At 42.2% G+C, this 13,333-nt stretch overlaps 1 protein-coding gene across 2 annotated transcripts in view; it reads right to left on the reverse strand.

Moving 5' to 3' along the window:
- LOC105145636 (uncharacterized) overlaps window positions 1-13,333 on the reverse strand; it is a 120,438-nt gene that overhangs the window by 32,628 nt on the left and 74,477 nt on the right. For both annotated transcript variants that reach the window (XM_011055327.2, XM_087414177.1), the window contains exons 2-3: window positions 1,177-1,389; window positions 49-187 (exon numbers count right to left, since the gene is read on the reverse strand). In XM_011055327.2, the coding sequence (XP_011053629.1) occupies window positions 49-187; window positions 1,177-1,389 (352 nt within the window). The remainder of the gene's footprint in view (window positions 1-48; window positions 188-1,176; window positions 1,390-13,333) is intronic.

Below are 13,333 nucleotides of genomic sequence, written 5' to 3' on the forward strand. Positions count from 1 at the left end.
AGGCCCGTCTTTACCATAATATAATTTCGAGTGTTTGAAAACACTTACCTTGATGTCGAGGTGAGCCACGTTCAGGGAATGCAGAAAGGCTATCCCGTCCAAAATCTGCTTTAGTAATCTGGCGACCTGCCGTTCCTCTGGAACTTCGTCTCGGTCGAGTATCATTTGCAATTCGCCACCAGGAGCCCTGTCACAATAAACATTACCTGTCTCGCACGACTTGCACAATATTTACGTTTAGCACGTACATATACTTTTTTTTTGCGCGTCGGTTTGTTCCATAAATTCATTCAAATATACACAGCGCACTACGCGTCGGACGAATCAGCGTAACATATTTTTACGACTGATACCGCTAGCGACATACGTACGTTTAAATCACGAGTTTACACTTTTGTCCTACTTTTGACTACTTGAGTAATTAACTGCTGTTACGACATAAAGAAAGTTACACGTTATCATTGTCGGTAACCATCATGTAATTTTATTTCGTTTTTTTCGTCACAGCACAAATAATCTAAATCAGTGATATGCAATCTTTTTTTAATCTTTAAGTAGGGTCGTATTTCGATATACAATCAGATATACATTGAAAATTTATTTCACGTTACTATACAGTCGGAATACGACCTAAGTAGGTAGCCACGGTGTACTCGTAGTTATTTTGGAAACCTTATTCAAAAATTATGCACGATTATCTTAAAAATTTTCTTCGAAAAGAAAATAAAAAGTATTGCCCAGAAATTTTAAAGTTTATTACTTTTATATTTCTCTATCTCATAAGGGTAAATAAAATAAACAATAAATTTAACGCTCTATACATAAAAATATTAAAAATTACAAAAATAAAATTTTTCGAGGTTTTTTTCTGGGCATTCCATCTACCTAGTTGAAGATTAAAGATAATTTTCAGGGGATTATTTTCAGAAATAGGTAAAATTTTGCTAGTCGCATGTTTATTTGTAAAAAAAAAACCAAAAAAAAATTTTATTTTTTCAGCTATGAATCGACAAGCCGCAGGTTACGCATCACTGATTTAAACAATAAACTATCTCTTACTATTCACGACGATTCAATCTAAAGCCAAATGATAAACGAATTTATTTTATACGAAGGATACGTTCAAGATGATCCGACTAGAGAATACGAGCGATTGAGAAACGTCCTTGTACTTACAGCTCGAGGACGAGCACCATCTCGGTGTTGGTCTCAAAGACCTGATGAAGAGAGACGAGACGAGAACAATGGGCGGCGGCATCTAGCACGGCGACCTCGTGAAGCGCTTCCGCTCTAAGCTCCTGGGCTCGTCGTCGCTTCCTCAGAAACTTGGCGGCCCACTGCCTGCCGCTGGATCTCTCGCGGCATCTCCTCACCGTCGCGTATTTACCTCTGAGGAAGAGAAACACATCGTACATTAATCTTAATAATCACGTCGCACACGAAAAATCGAAACGAGGTGTACTAGCGAAGAACCCGAGAAGCAAAACGTAACGTAAGATACGTAGACGTGTAAGACACAATGGCAACACATTTGTAATTCTAATTCGAAATCTTTCAGAAATGAATATGATCGCACTAAAGTATATTTTTATCTTCATTTTTGTAATTCGGCCAATCTGCAACCGTATTCATTCTCTCGATCGTTCGTTAAAATTTCATTCTCACATCATTTTTATCCAAGATTGTGAGATCAGAAACGAGAATATGCACGAGAAAAATTCTTGCAAAATGTATTAATATGAAAATTTTAAATATTTGAATAAAACAACACTTACGATCGATCAATAATTAGGTATAACAAAACTCTTCTTTTATTTTTTTAATTAACAAATAAACGTATATCTAAAAATAAATTATGCATAAAAATAAGCTATGACAAACTGTTAATATCTAATAATATGAAAATAAGTGTGACTTAATATTTCTTCGAAACATGAAGATAGAACAATAAGTTGTCGAAATATAATTTATAAATCAATTTAAAATGTGTTGTTTTGTTAAGAAATATTTCTATTCAAACATAATTTACAAAAACAACTTTTGTTGCGTTTTCTCGCTTCTGATGTCATAATCCGAAATAGTAATGATGAACAGAAATCTTAAAAAACATTAATTGCGCGAGGTATATATAAATGTTTCAGTCTCGCCGAGCGAATAATTAAGTTTCATAACTTTAGGCGTAATCGCGACTTGGACGATTGACGTGTGCGTTCGCATCGACGATCGCCGTAATTCGTTTCCACTGGATATCCACCGGCATCGTTAATAAAGACATTAAAAAAAGATAAAAGCAAATAACATACAATATCATACGAGGAAGTCGGACACCCGCAAAATAATCCGTCGCTTTCACTTTTTCCGTTAATAACGCGCTTCGTTCCTCCCTTATGCTTTCCTGATTACAGAGAACGAGGCACGCCGAATGATTTTCTTCGCGGAAAAATCACCTTTTTTTACTCTGCCGTGCTAAAACATTACGGTGGTTGCACATAACGCACATCTCCGATTTGTGTCGCATAACCCACCAGAGAACGAAACGCGAGAAACAACGAAACATGCAATACCACGATAAAGTCTCGAAACTTTCAATTTTTTCCGCGGATAGCTGTCGTAAATTCAAACAGAATAACAACAAATTGCGATCGCGAATTGGAATCCCAGATTGATTCGCGAAATTAAACGCTTCCGCGTAACGTAACAGCGATATTGCGATTGATTGCGATATCGAATCCCGCGATTTGATTGCGAAACTTTACCACCAATTATGCGGAGAACCAGGACGTCCTACATACAAAATACATGCTGTACGTATATCCAGTATATATTTATAACATAAAACAGGATACATTAAATCGTAGTCGCACAAAATGTAAGGCGGTGCAGACTATATTTTTTTTCATGGAACGATATTTTCACGCGCAATAACACGAACGATGATGCGATGCGTAATAATACCGTTATCAGCTTTGATGTCACAAGATTGCGTAAGCTCCGAGAGAGTTACGTGTACAATTCGTGCAATTTCGAATTATTGTATTTATAGGCACAGCCGTTGGATAATAGAGGTATCAAAGGTCTTCGAGGCGATTTCTTCCGAATTAAATGGTTTGGCGAGCATCGAAATGCTCGGAACGGGCGAAGTGCGATCCACCCACACGAACGCGAACCCGTTGTAATCCGACGATCTAACAACCACTAGAAAGTGAACTCGCTAGGGCAATGCACCTATGCTCACGGGCCTAAATTCGAGCAGCGAGGTAGTGAAAGCACTTGTGCGTATTATTACATAAAGGGCTTGCCACTCAAGGAAGTTCCTTCCACGCGCATTCCTCGGAAACGGAGAGCTTTAGCGTCGATAACAAGAACCATCCATTTTCCTGTTTCTGAATCTTATTTCATTCGACATAAGACTGATACAGCATGTAACATGTATGTCACAGTTTTCAAACGACACGAATATTCGTTCCCACGTCTAATTCTTTATGCGTAATTACAGGAAGGATTGGCGACGCGATAAATCTAGATACAGCGACCGAAAGGGAAATCAATGCGTACGAGACAGAAAGGAATGTGGGAAGTCGATCCATTATGTCCAAAAATGGGAAAGTGTGTTCGTTTAAGGGACAGAGAGAAAGGAAGGGACATGGCGAGGGACTCTCGTGCGAGGAAAAATATTTTTCGGAGGTCCGTTAAAGGCGACGGAGAGAGATGGTCACCGGGTCAAGGGATAGATGGTATTCGAAAGGACCGCTCGACAGGCGTCAAAGTAAGCATCATTAGTGGCCATTGTATCATCCGGCGGTATCCCACAGAGCGCAATGATGGAGAATGGGATAGAAATCGGAATGCCGCGTCAATATCTCTTACTCTTCTCACACTTTTTACTTAAACGACGCTACCGCGCGTTATGCGCGAAAGTAAGGAATCGTTGTGTAGAAAATGAATTTTAGAATTAGCATTAAAACTAAAGCTTTCTTGTAAAATTTCTGCGAAACAATTTCACATTTCTGCTCACCAAGTTTCTGATGTTTTTAATGTTCTTATTGAGGATGTAAAACGAGAGAGAGAGAGAGAGAGAAGCAGAGGAAATAGTCACGGGATAAATTTATACGTCAATATTTTTTCGATCATCTACGAAAGAAAGTTTCATGTGGATACTAGTTTTTTTTTTAATGTTACTAATTATTAATCAACAATAATAATATATATAAAATTAATCGTACTTTCTTCTTAATTTATTTACATTTATCTTATTGATATGTAGGTTGGCAAATGCGAGCGCGACTAAGAACAAATAATCGTCTCTTATCGGCGTTGTTATCTCGTTCTAATTACTGGTTGTTAGTTGTTACAGAGGCAAAGTTAATGTATCTCCCTGGATGAACAAAGACGAGTAGAACACGCGCCACAACATACCCATTTTCATGATCACGCTGATTATCGAGCGCGATAGAAGCAGATGCGGGTCAACGATCGTCTCGCGATTTCAAGATTTCCTCTCTGATCAATTAGCGATCTAATCTCTGACAGACATCGCAAGTTTTTGTTTTTTTTTTTCATTCCACGCGACGACTTCTCTTCTCGGAGGGACGCTAACTTGATCTTCGCTAACTGCGACTCATGCACATTTCACGATATATGCAATTTAGCACGTTAAGAGGAATGTAATTAGGCAGAATTTTTCAAAGAGCTAGTTGAAAGGCAAAACGGATATCTGGAAATATTGCCGCGTTCCATTCGTGAGAGAAGACTGCGGAGAGATCGTATCGATTTCATCGCCAAGCGAGCTCGTCGAACTATCTATACCAGTTTCCACACGGTAGATGAATACACGTACGTATACGTACACGCGTTTAATCGGGAAAACACGTTCGGGAACCGTTACATCCGGCGATCGTATCGTGTATCGCAACTCCTCGCACGTCGCGAAAGGCATAATCACGATGACGCGAAAGAGAAGTCGCTAAACTCCACACAAACGACGGCCTTGAGTCGTCCCATCGAAGTCTCTCCTCCTCCAGCCTTTGGAAGAGAAGAGAGAAGAAAAGTGGTGGGCGCGAGATTCCACTTCCGCGAAAAGCTGTCGCATCAACGAATGATAAGCTGTAACGAATCGGGATATCATCGGGCGGTGGATAAGAAACCGCGTTCTGGGAAGAAGAATCGCTCGTAATCTCCGTCGCCGTTTAATGGCCCCCACAACTGTAAATCCGGCATCACAATGTTGACAACGACGGAGATTATTATTATCGCAGTAGTCGCCTAATGGCCCCGTCGCACCTGGAGATTAGCCACTCCGTGGCGAACGAGAGCCCGGGTTAAAACCACCGATTATTACGATCTCCAGTAATTTCTTCGCCGAAGAGAAGGATCTTCTCGCTTCTTCTCGCTTCTCGCCGCTTCGATATTAAAGACGGAATCTCCGCTGCTCGCGCGAAGCAATCGAATCGAGACGGCGAAGGAAATTGTCGCGAGCTCGACGAGAAACGACGTCTGGATACGATTTTGTTGACAGCGAAGCTGTTAATTGCCATTCGTTTCGCACGCAACAAGATCGTTTGCCAACGTATCATCTGCTTGCATTTATTTCCAGGTAGACTGTAACTCATTAGTTTAAAATTGATAATTTAAATCCGTTTCCTGTCCAGGAATTCGAACGATCGCGAAGCTATGCAATCCGGTTTAATTTTACATATGTTATTATTTCGTTTGTCAAATCTGTAATCAGACATAACGATTCCAAAGTTTCTTTAATGAAACGACAGGTGTAATTCTGAAAATATAGCTTAAATTATTGGACTTTTTTATGGTATGACAGTGAGACGCATCTGCAAGGCGAGAATGGCACCAGCGAGTGGAAGTTGATCGGGTTCGGATTGCATAAATTTTAAAATTGCTTTAAGATTCCTTCACCTGTCCTTTGCAGCTGCCATCGGACTACAGCTTGAGCTTAAAAAGTCCCTCTCACAGGTATGCAGGTGTTAGCCGCGGAAACTTCAAATACTTCGTATATCGTCCAACCGCGTATATAACCGCTGTTTTTAAAATGACAAACAAAAACGAACAAATTTATGTAATTTACCAAGTGGTGTTTTAAAAATAAAGAGATTTCTTTTAAATAAAAAAAAAAAGATTAAATGAGATCAGATGTTCTAAACTTTCATTTCGAGTCTCTCATATTTCATTAACAATCGAACAGTCGAAGTTAAACGGAAATCCACGTTGCATTGGCTAACGTGGAAATTGAAAAACGATTTCCCTTTTTTTGCGCACTACGGCATCGACCTCGCGGAAACGTCCTCGTCATCGCATTGCCTTCACCAGCTTCAGAGCCGAGTGGAACGTAATGACGAGATCGGCGAAGATGAGACGCGGTAATGAAGCCCTTTGTTGCCACGCATGGAGGCTCTCCATGACGACTTCGGCTTGAAGAAACGTGTTTCTCGAATGACTCGCGAAGTATTGTTAATTCGTTATTCCCTTAAAATTTCAAAACTTTTCCCGGGGATACGCAAAAGCGCTCTTACGAATGGTCGATAGGGAAGTCTAATCAACGGTATCGAAAGCAAATATAAATTCGACGTAATGCAATCGAGAGTGGCCGGTTAGTAAAAGATTACGACTTCTATTAACGTTTACATGCGTCTCTCGTGCAATCTGCAGACGTAATTTAACGCCAGGCTAGCTGCAATGCGATTCAAACCGAAGACCTTTGATAGCATCGGCTATTTGTGTCATTAATAGGGTCAACGCATAATCCGTTCGAGCGAGATTAAGATTGTACCTCGTTACCGCGGCCAATAACCCGATTGAACGTTGCAAGATTACATTCGCGTGCGAGTAATAACGCCTGGTTACGATTGGTGTTGAGTATCAATCTATTAATTGGCGAGCCACTTTATTGCAATCAGCGTTAAGGTCGATTTGATGCTAACTTTCACGATTTATATAAGGGTTTCTCCCTCATTATGTTTATTGTATAAAATAAAAGCCTTCAGAAGTAGACTTAACCCCCACCTACAGCTATGAAAACTATTACACCTAAGTTCTAGAGAGTCCTGTTTGAAGTACAGACTGTAAGTGAACTTCTGCCTTATACCGACTGATAGTGATAGGTTTAAAGTTTTTTTTTTTATCAATTTAGAACTACAGTACTAATCGTATAGATTGTATAATCAACTAAAATTTTCTCTTTGGATCCAAATGACCCGTTGCTGTAGTCGAAGGTTAATCACGGGCAAACTATTCCAAACTATTTATCAACGTGCGTCGTGGATCTCGAGAGGTTCCCAGAGAGGTTCTAGCCGGTCTCTCTCTCATTAAACCTCTCTCTCATCTGCCAGAGTGAAAATTCTCGTGATCTATTACAGGTGCAAGCACGACGAGAGGCTTGAGAGGTTAACCCGATTTCTTTCCATGGCATCCTTCTCGTGGGGAGTGTTGCAACTCGCAATGCAACACTCCCGCCGTCATTAGCCTTCGTCTGGTTCTCCGCATGCGACGACCACTTTGCGGCTCGGACGGGTGAAATCCGAGGAAAGTCACGGGAGGATCGTGACAGGCAGGAGGATGCGCCGAGGGCTTGAGAGTATCGAATGGGTCGAGGTTTCCATCTCGATCCTTTGCCAAGGTCATGGCCAAATACGCAGGCGTCATTAACCTTGACCAACTACACCGTCGCAGCTTCGCGCCATCACGGAGAAATCCCACGAGGGTAGTCACGCGCGAGCGTCTTCAGGCTCTTCTCATTAAGTTTGTTTTCTATTGCTGCACTGGACTGCTCTGGAACTTTCCTTCTCACTTGTCCCAAATATCAATCATTAATTTCATTTCAATCTTTAAGTGAATAGATAGGGTGTTATAGGGTGGCCACAGCACCCCAAGTTTTCTTTGAAAATCTTTTCAAGAAAAATGAAAAGTATCGCTCATAGTATGTCTTAAACTTCATTGTTTTTACATTCTTTTATCTTATAAGAATATAATTAATGTAAATTTATAATAACTATAACATACTGCGCATCTTTAAACCATCTACTTAAAGATTAAGTGCAAAAAGTATACACTAGTCAAAGAACCAGGCCTATTAAGAGTGAGTTTAATTCCGTCCAGGAATAGAAGACAATTTTCGACTCGACAAATCACAGATCGCAGATTGCGAGCTAGATGTTTAGGAATATCTTTGATACACATCATGCAGCAACGTATCATCGCCGTACATCATCGTCGAGCACTTTGAGGAGCTGGGAAAAATTATCTTACTTTCCGCTACAGCGAGCATTTCATTCCGGGGAATGTAATTTCAATCAACCCGGGCATACCGTAGATCTTATCGGGGACATGTGCTTCTCCACGAGAGCGCGATGTTTTCCCATGTTACGAGTTTATCGAGCGCCATTTCGAACACTCGCGAACTCGCGGAATATTCCCGCAGGGAATCGGGTTCTACCCGATGCGGGAATTAAGGCTCCGCTACCTGCTCACGACGTTACTTTGCATTTCCGCGGAGAAATCGTCGGTAGCGACCGTCGTCCGCAATTTCTCGTTCGCAAAGAACGGTGGAGTGCAATATTTCAACTATCTCTAATTCTAAATACGATTTATCGACTTTATATGCAACGTATGCGCCATATAAGAAATTGAATCTTATACATTATACTTTCGCAAATCACTTTGCTTGCGGCACAGGAAGACGAGGTTTGTAACGACAATTAAGTTTACTCGCTGTAATTAACTATCGCGGAATGGCGATCCACATAACAAGAGATACGGGCGCTATCGCGTTTTCCCATTCCAATTCTGGCTTAAAGCAGTTAACCAACGAGAAGATACAGAAACATAAGGAACGGATTCCAGAATGCATTATCGTTGAAGAGAGCTTGGTGGTTCCGCAAGCATGGCGGTTCGTCGACGGCTGCATCGACTGAAGCGAAATTAACGGAATCGATTGAAGGCATGGCTAATCGTGCTATCGAGAGAATTTACCGCCATAGATCAAAGATCGGTGCGACTCCTCGAAGCGAAAAATGCAGGGTGGAACGAGTGGTGCTCAATAATCTGTAAAGTCTTTAATTTAACAAACTCCCTTCTTCGATGTGTCGATCGCTGCACCAGCCGACTAGCGCGTAGCTAATGGCACCCATGATCCTTCAAGAGCGCTTTTCACGAGTTTGAAACGCCCTCTCATCTCCGCCGCCTGTCCGTGTACGGAGCGTTACCGAGCGGTAGCTATAAGCGCGTTTAAGCCCGACGTCTTTAAGGATGGGAGGCCCTCGCTTTTAAGGATGACCCCCGGCTAGCAAAACATCATCACGACTACCGGCTTCCCCTTCATCTTCGCGCTTCTCTAGCGTCTATCATTATCATCGATTTGCAGGGTCGGCCGCTGGATGTTGCGAACATCCTACGGTTTACGATTTCTTTTCGAAAAGCAACGGTTTTACGTTTCGTTAAAATTCATTGACGATTGCGAAAATTGCGCTTATACCACTTGCGAGATAAACAGTTGTGCGAAAGCTGTTTATGTAAAGTCCATTCTACAATTGCGTAAGCGTAGTTGTAAGTAATTGTAAGGATTGACCAATCATAGTTGATTATAGGAAAAATATTCAACTGCATACTGAGAAAAATGTCTGGCGAACCAGAAAATTCTGATTATATCAATCGGAATTCCGGAATTATCACAACTAGAAATTTTAACTAGAAAATTTTAATTCGTCCATTTTCAATTGAAATTAATCCAATCAGACATTTTTCTCTGTACGTGATTGATCAATTCTTGCAACTAAGCTTGCGCAATTGTAGAATGGGTGTAAGTCGTGAGTTGCAAGGTGGATATCGCGGCGAGAGATTTACTCCGGTACAAAACTGGATTGAGTTCAGAATGTGGGAGACCAAGAAACAGAGCTAATCTCCCCTCTCTTGAATCGCTCGCGTGCTTCCACGGAGTCCCTATCTCGAGAAGTCGCCGCATCATTCCGCGCTACTATATTTACCGCGCATCTACTGATTTTTAACGACGTCCCGTGACTTCCGTAAGAAGCGAAGATGGATCTCTAGCAAGTCGGGGCCCTTTTTGCGATGTTAACATCATCAAGCGTCCGCCGGCATACCTTCACGCGGCAAGAAAGCGGCCTCTCCGAGGAGGTCCGATCCCCAGGAAGCTCGAGGCTTTCCGAGAAAGGAAAGGAAACCCAGAGGAGGAGGAGAGGAACTACCGTTCGTGTCCGCGGTGGCGAAGGCCTAATTTTACGCCCCAGGAATCAAGCCGACCGGAGGAGCGACCTAGCATCGCGGCGTGCTTCCTTCTCCTCTCCTCTCCTCTCTCTCTTTCAGTTTCTTCCTTCCGCGGAAACCATCGGGTGCTTTACGAGCTCTCTGAACCACAAAGAGTCGCCACCGAGGGAAGCTCGATCGTTCCGTTACCGTGCTTCCGCGATCAAAGAAACTCGTTGCCGTTTCCCGTTTCCGCGGAACATCTGGCGGGTGTATTTGACTCGCGGCGAATTGCCATGTCACAGATTGCTTCTACGACAGACTTCTGTACCTACTATAACTAAACTGCTCACTTCGATTATTTGTATGTAACAGAAAAGGATAAAAGTGATTCTGAATTGTTCTTATTTTTAATCCACCTATGCACATATACGAGGATGTATGCTAAAACTATACGAATGTGTCGTACGCATATCAAATTTTTTTAAAATCAAGAATTTTAATTTTCCTGAAAATTCCTTGGCTTTTTTCTGATTGCCCTGAACGTTTTCAACTTCCCTGATATTTTTCTGATACCCAGTTTATAGCGAACCTGGATTTATTGTATATTATACATGTATCAGTGGAAATAGAAGCCTCACTCATATCACGGAGACGCTGCTCAACATCGGCAAAGTGATCGAACAAAGTGAGCAGTCTAATTCTAAAACTCTGCGTTTCTAATTTCGATTCTTTAATGGTTCTGTACGTCGGAGAATTTTGAGCGGGAGGTATGTAAATACTCTCGTACGACTTTCCGATCCGACTGACCCTTTTCCCTGTTTACCTTATTCACGGCGCCGACCTAAATCGACCCAGATCGATCTTCCTGTCGGAGGGAACATGGGCCCTTAATCGCTTACTTTCGTTCTACCACTGGCTGCGCCCGGTTACAAGTACCTTACGCTTAATATTTAGTGACACAACAATACTTTCACGATGTTTGCTTCTCTTAAGCAGCGGCACGGTAGTTATTATTTGCGAGTACCGTTTCTCACCGATATTTTTCGTGTCAGTGCAAATCTTAGGCCCGTATCACGACTCGATATTAATTCGCTGCAAAAAATAACTGAATAGAATCAAGGCTACTAAATGTATCGATATATCCGTTAGGGAAAAATCGATTTTTCTCTCGCCGAGAATACGCGATATACAGGTTGACTCCTGTATGAAGAAGATCCTTTCGAATCGCGTAAACGGAAGCGTCTCGACAACGACTTAACGCAGTAGTCCCGTGGATGCTGTAGAAAGTACATACTTTCTCCGTAGCGTCTCTCGCGAGTGTTTCATATGGGTGCGTATGACTTGAGACGCGCATATTAAAGCGTCTCTCTGGAGAGATTATGTCGCTGCACTCACATATATATATATGTTACACCGTCACAGGTGCAACGACGAATAACTATGTGCGCGCTCCTTGGCTTCTCGCTATCTTGCGCGCGATCTCCTCTCTCGCCTTTCTTTCCTGCGCGTCTAACGTCGCGAGGAGGACAAAAATCAGCTTGGACAGTTCCTGGGAAACATCAGCCGATTTTATTGTCGAAACGTAATTAAGATACAAGAAAACATAGTGTGTACATACATGTGTTATCGTAGAAATTCTGACATGTCTCCGGGCGGTAAGAATTATAGACCGCAGCTATGCCCGACACAATGAACGGTTCAGAATTATCTGATGGCTCGAGCAGAAATTGCTTTAACGCGGCGACTCAGCGCAAAGCTAAATTAAATTCGACTCGCGGCGTTGATGAGAGTGGTGATGTTCACCGAATTCTTAAATTAATAGCTCTACAGCTGACGCGATGGATCCATTATGGATTGATTCAATTATAAATCTATTTGTCAAAAATGTCAATCTTCTTTATGTTATGCCTGCAAGAATTATTCTTGTTAAAGTATATACTTAGTAAGGATTCATTCTTTCTTGTACAAATTATGTCATTTTAGTTCTTCGAAATTAATTAATACTTTTAATTAATACATATAATAATGAGGCAAAAGTGTTAAATTTTAATAAAATTATTTATAAATTAAATAAGTCTTACAGGCCATGTTAGTGGTAAGTAAGTAGGTTAAAGATTTTGACGTCAGCTCCGAAGGGTTAAATATTGAATTCTCCGTCATTGCATCTAATTATTGGGACCGTTGAGGCAACGTTTCCCGCCCGCATATACGTATCTGTAATTTCGTCCAGGAAGGAAAGTCCCGTTCCCACGAACGCGCGGATTTACGGAGCGTGGCGCGACTCTCAAATCTCCCCGCAGGCCCATTAAAACTACGTGTACCACGTAGCGCGGATCAACGACCCCTCAGGGGTCAGGCCTGTGGCGCGTTAACTGCTGGTTAGTGCAGTGCAGAGCTGGCCGCACCAGGAAATCGGCGCTGACACCGACGTTACACGAGATAGACAACTGCTGCCGTCGCCATCGTTGTCATCCCTCTTCGTTGGATCCTTTAAGGATCCATCCATTAGACTTCCTAAGTGCCTAAACATGCCAGTCGGTTGGTCGATCGGTCTGACGACGTTGCTCGTACGACAGACCTTTTTCTTCCTTCTCTGTCTCACCTTCTGTCTCTCGTCCTCTTCTTCAGGATTTGCTCCTTTCTCTAAGCATCGCCGTTCTCACTTCATCTTCTCTCGTATATATTTTCCTTCTTTCTCTTTCTCTCTCGTTCTATCTCTGGCGCTCCTGCCATCCACCTCCTCACTTCTGCCTTCTTCGAGGGTCATCGACATTCGCACACCGGGCGACATTGTACGCGACCGCTGCGTGTTTCCTGGGTCGTCGCAGTTCGATACGCGCTCTCGGCACGCACCTCGCACAAGATAATATCGGACAACTTCTAATCATGAACGTGCGCATATAAAATAAATTGTACAAATAGACAAGTCTGCGCGGCCACAGTAATTACCGCGGTATAACTCGCGATTTAACGAGGCTGCCGTCGAAACGTCATGATTGTAACGCCCAGTGTTCATTAATAATTCTATACCGCGCGGAATCGCCTCCCGCGGAACGATTGCTCCTAATAATGTGGAGCATAGGCCGCGGGACACATTGTTACATGGATCCTCGTTATC

The sequence above is a fragment of the Acromyrmex echinatior genome, chromosome 15, assembly GCF_024713525.1.
Source record: "Acromyrmex echinatior isolate Ae372 chromosome 15, ASM2471352v2, whole genome shotgun sequence".
Lineage (NCBI taxonomy): Eukaryota > Metazoa > Arthropoda > Insecta > Hymenoptera > Formicidae > Acromyrmex > Acromyrmex echinatior.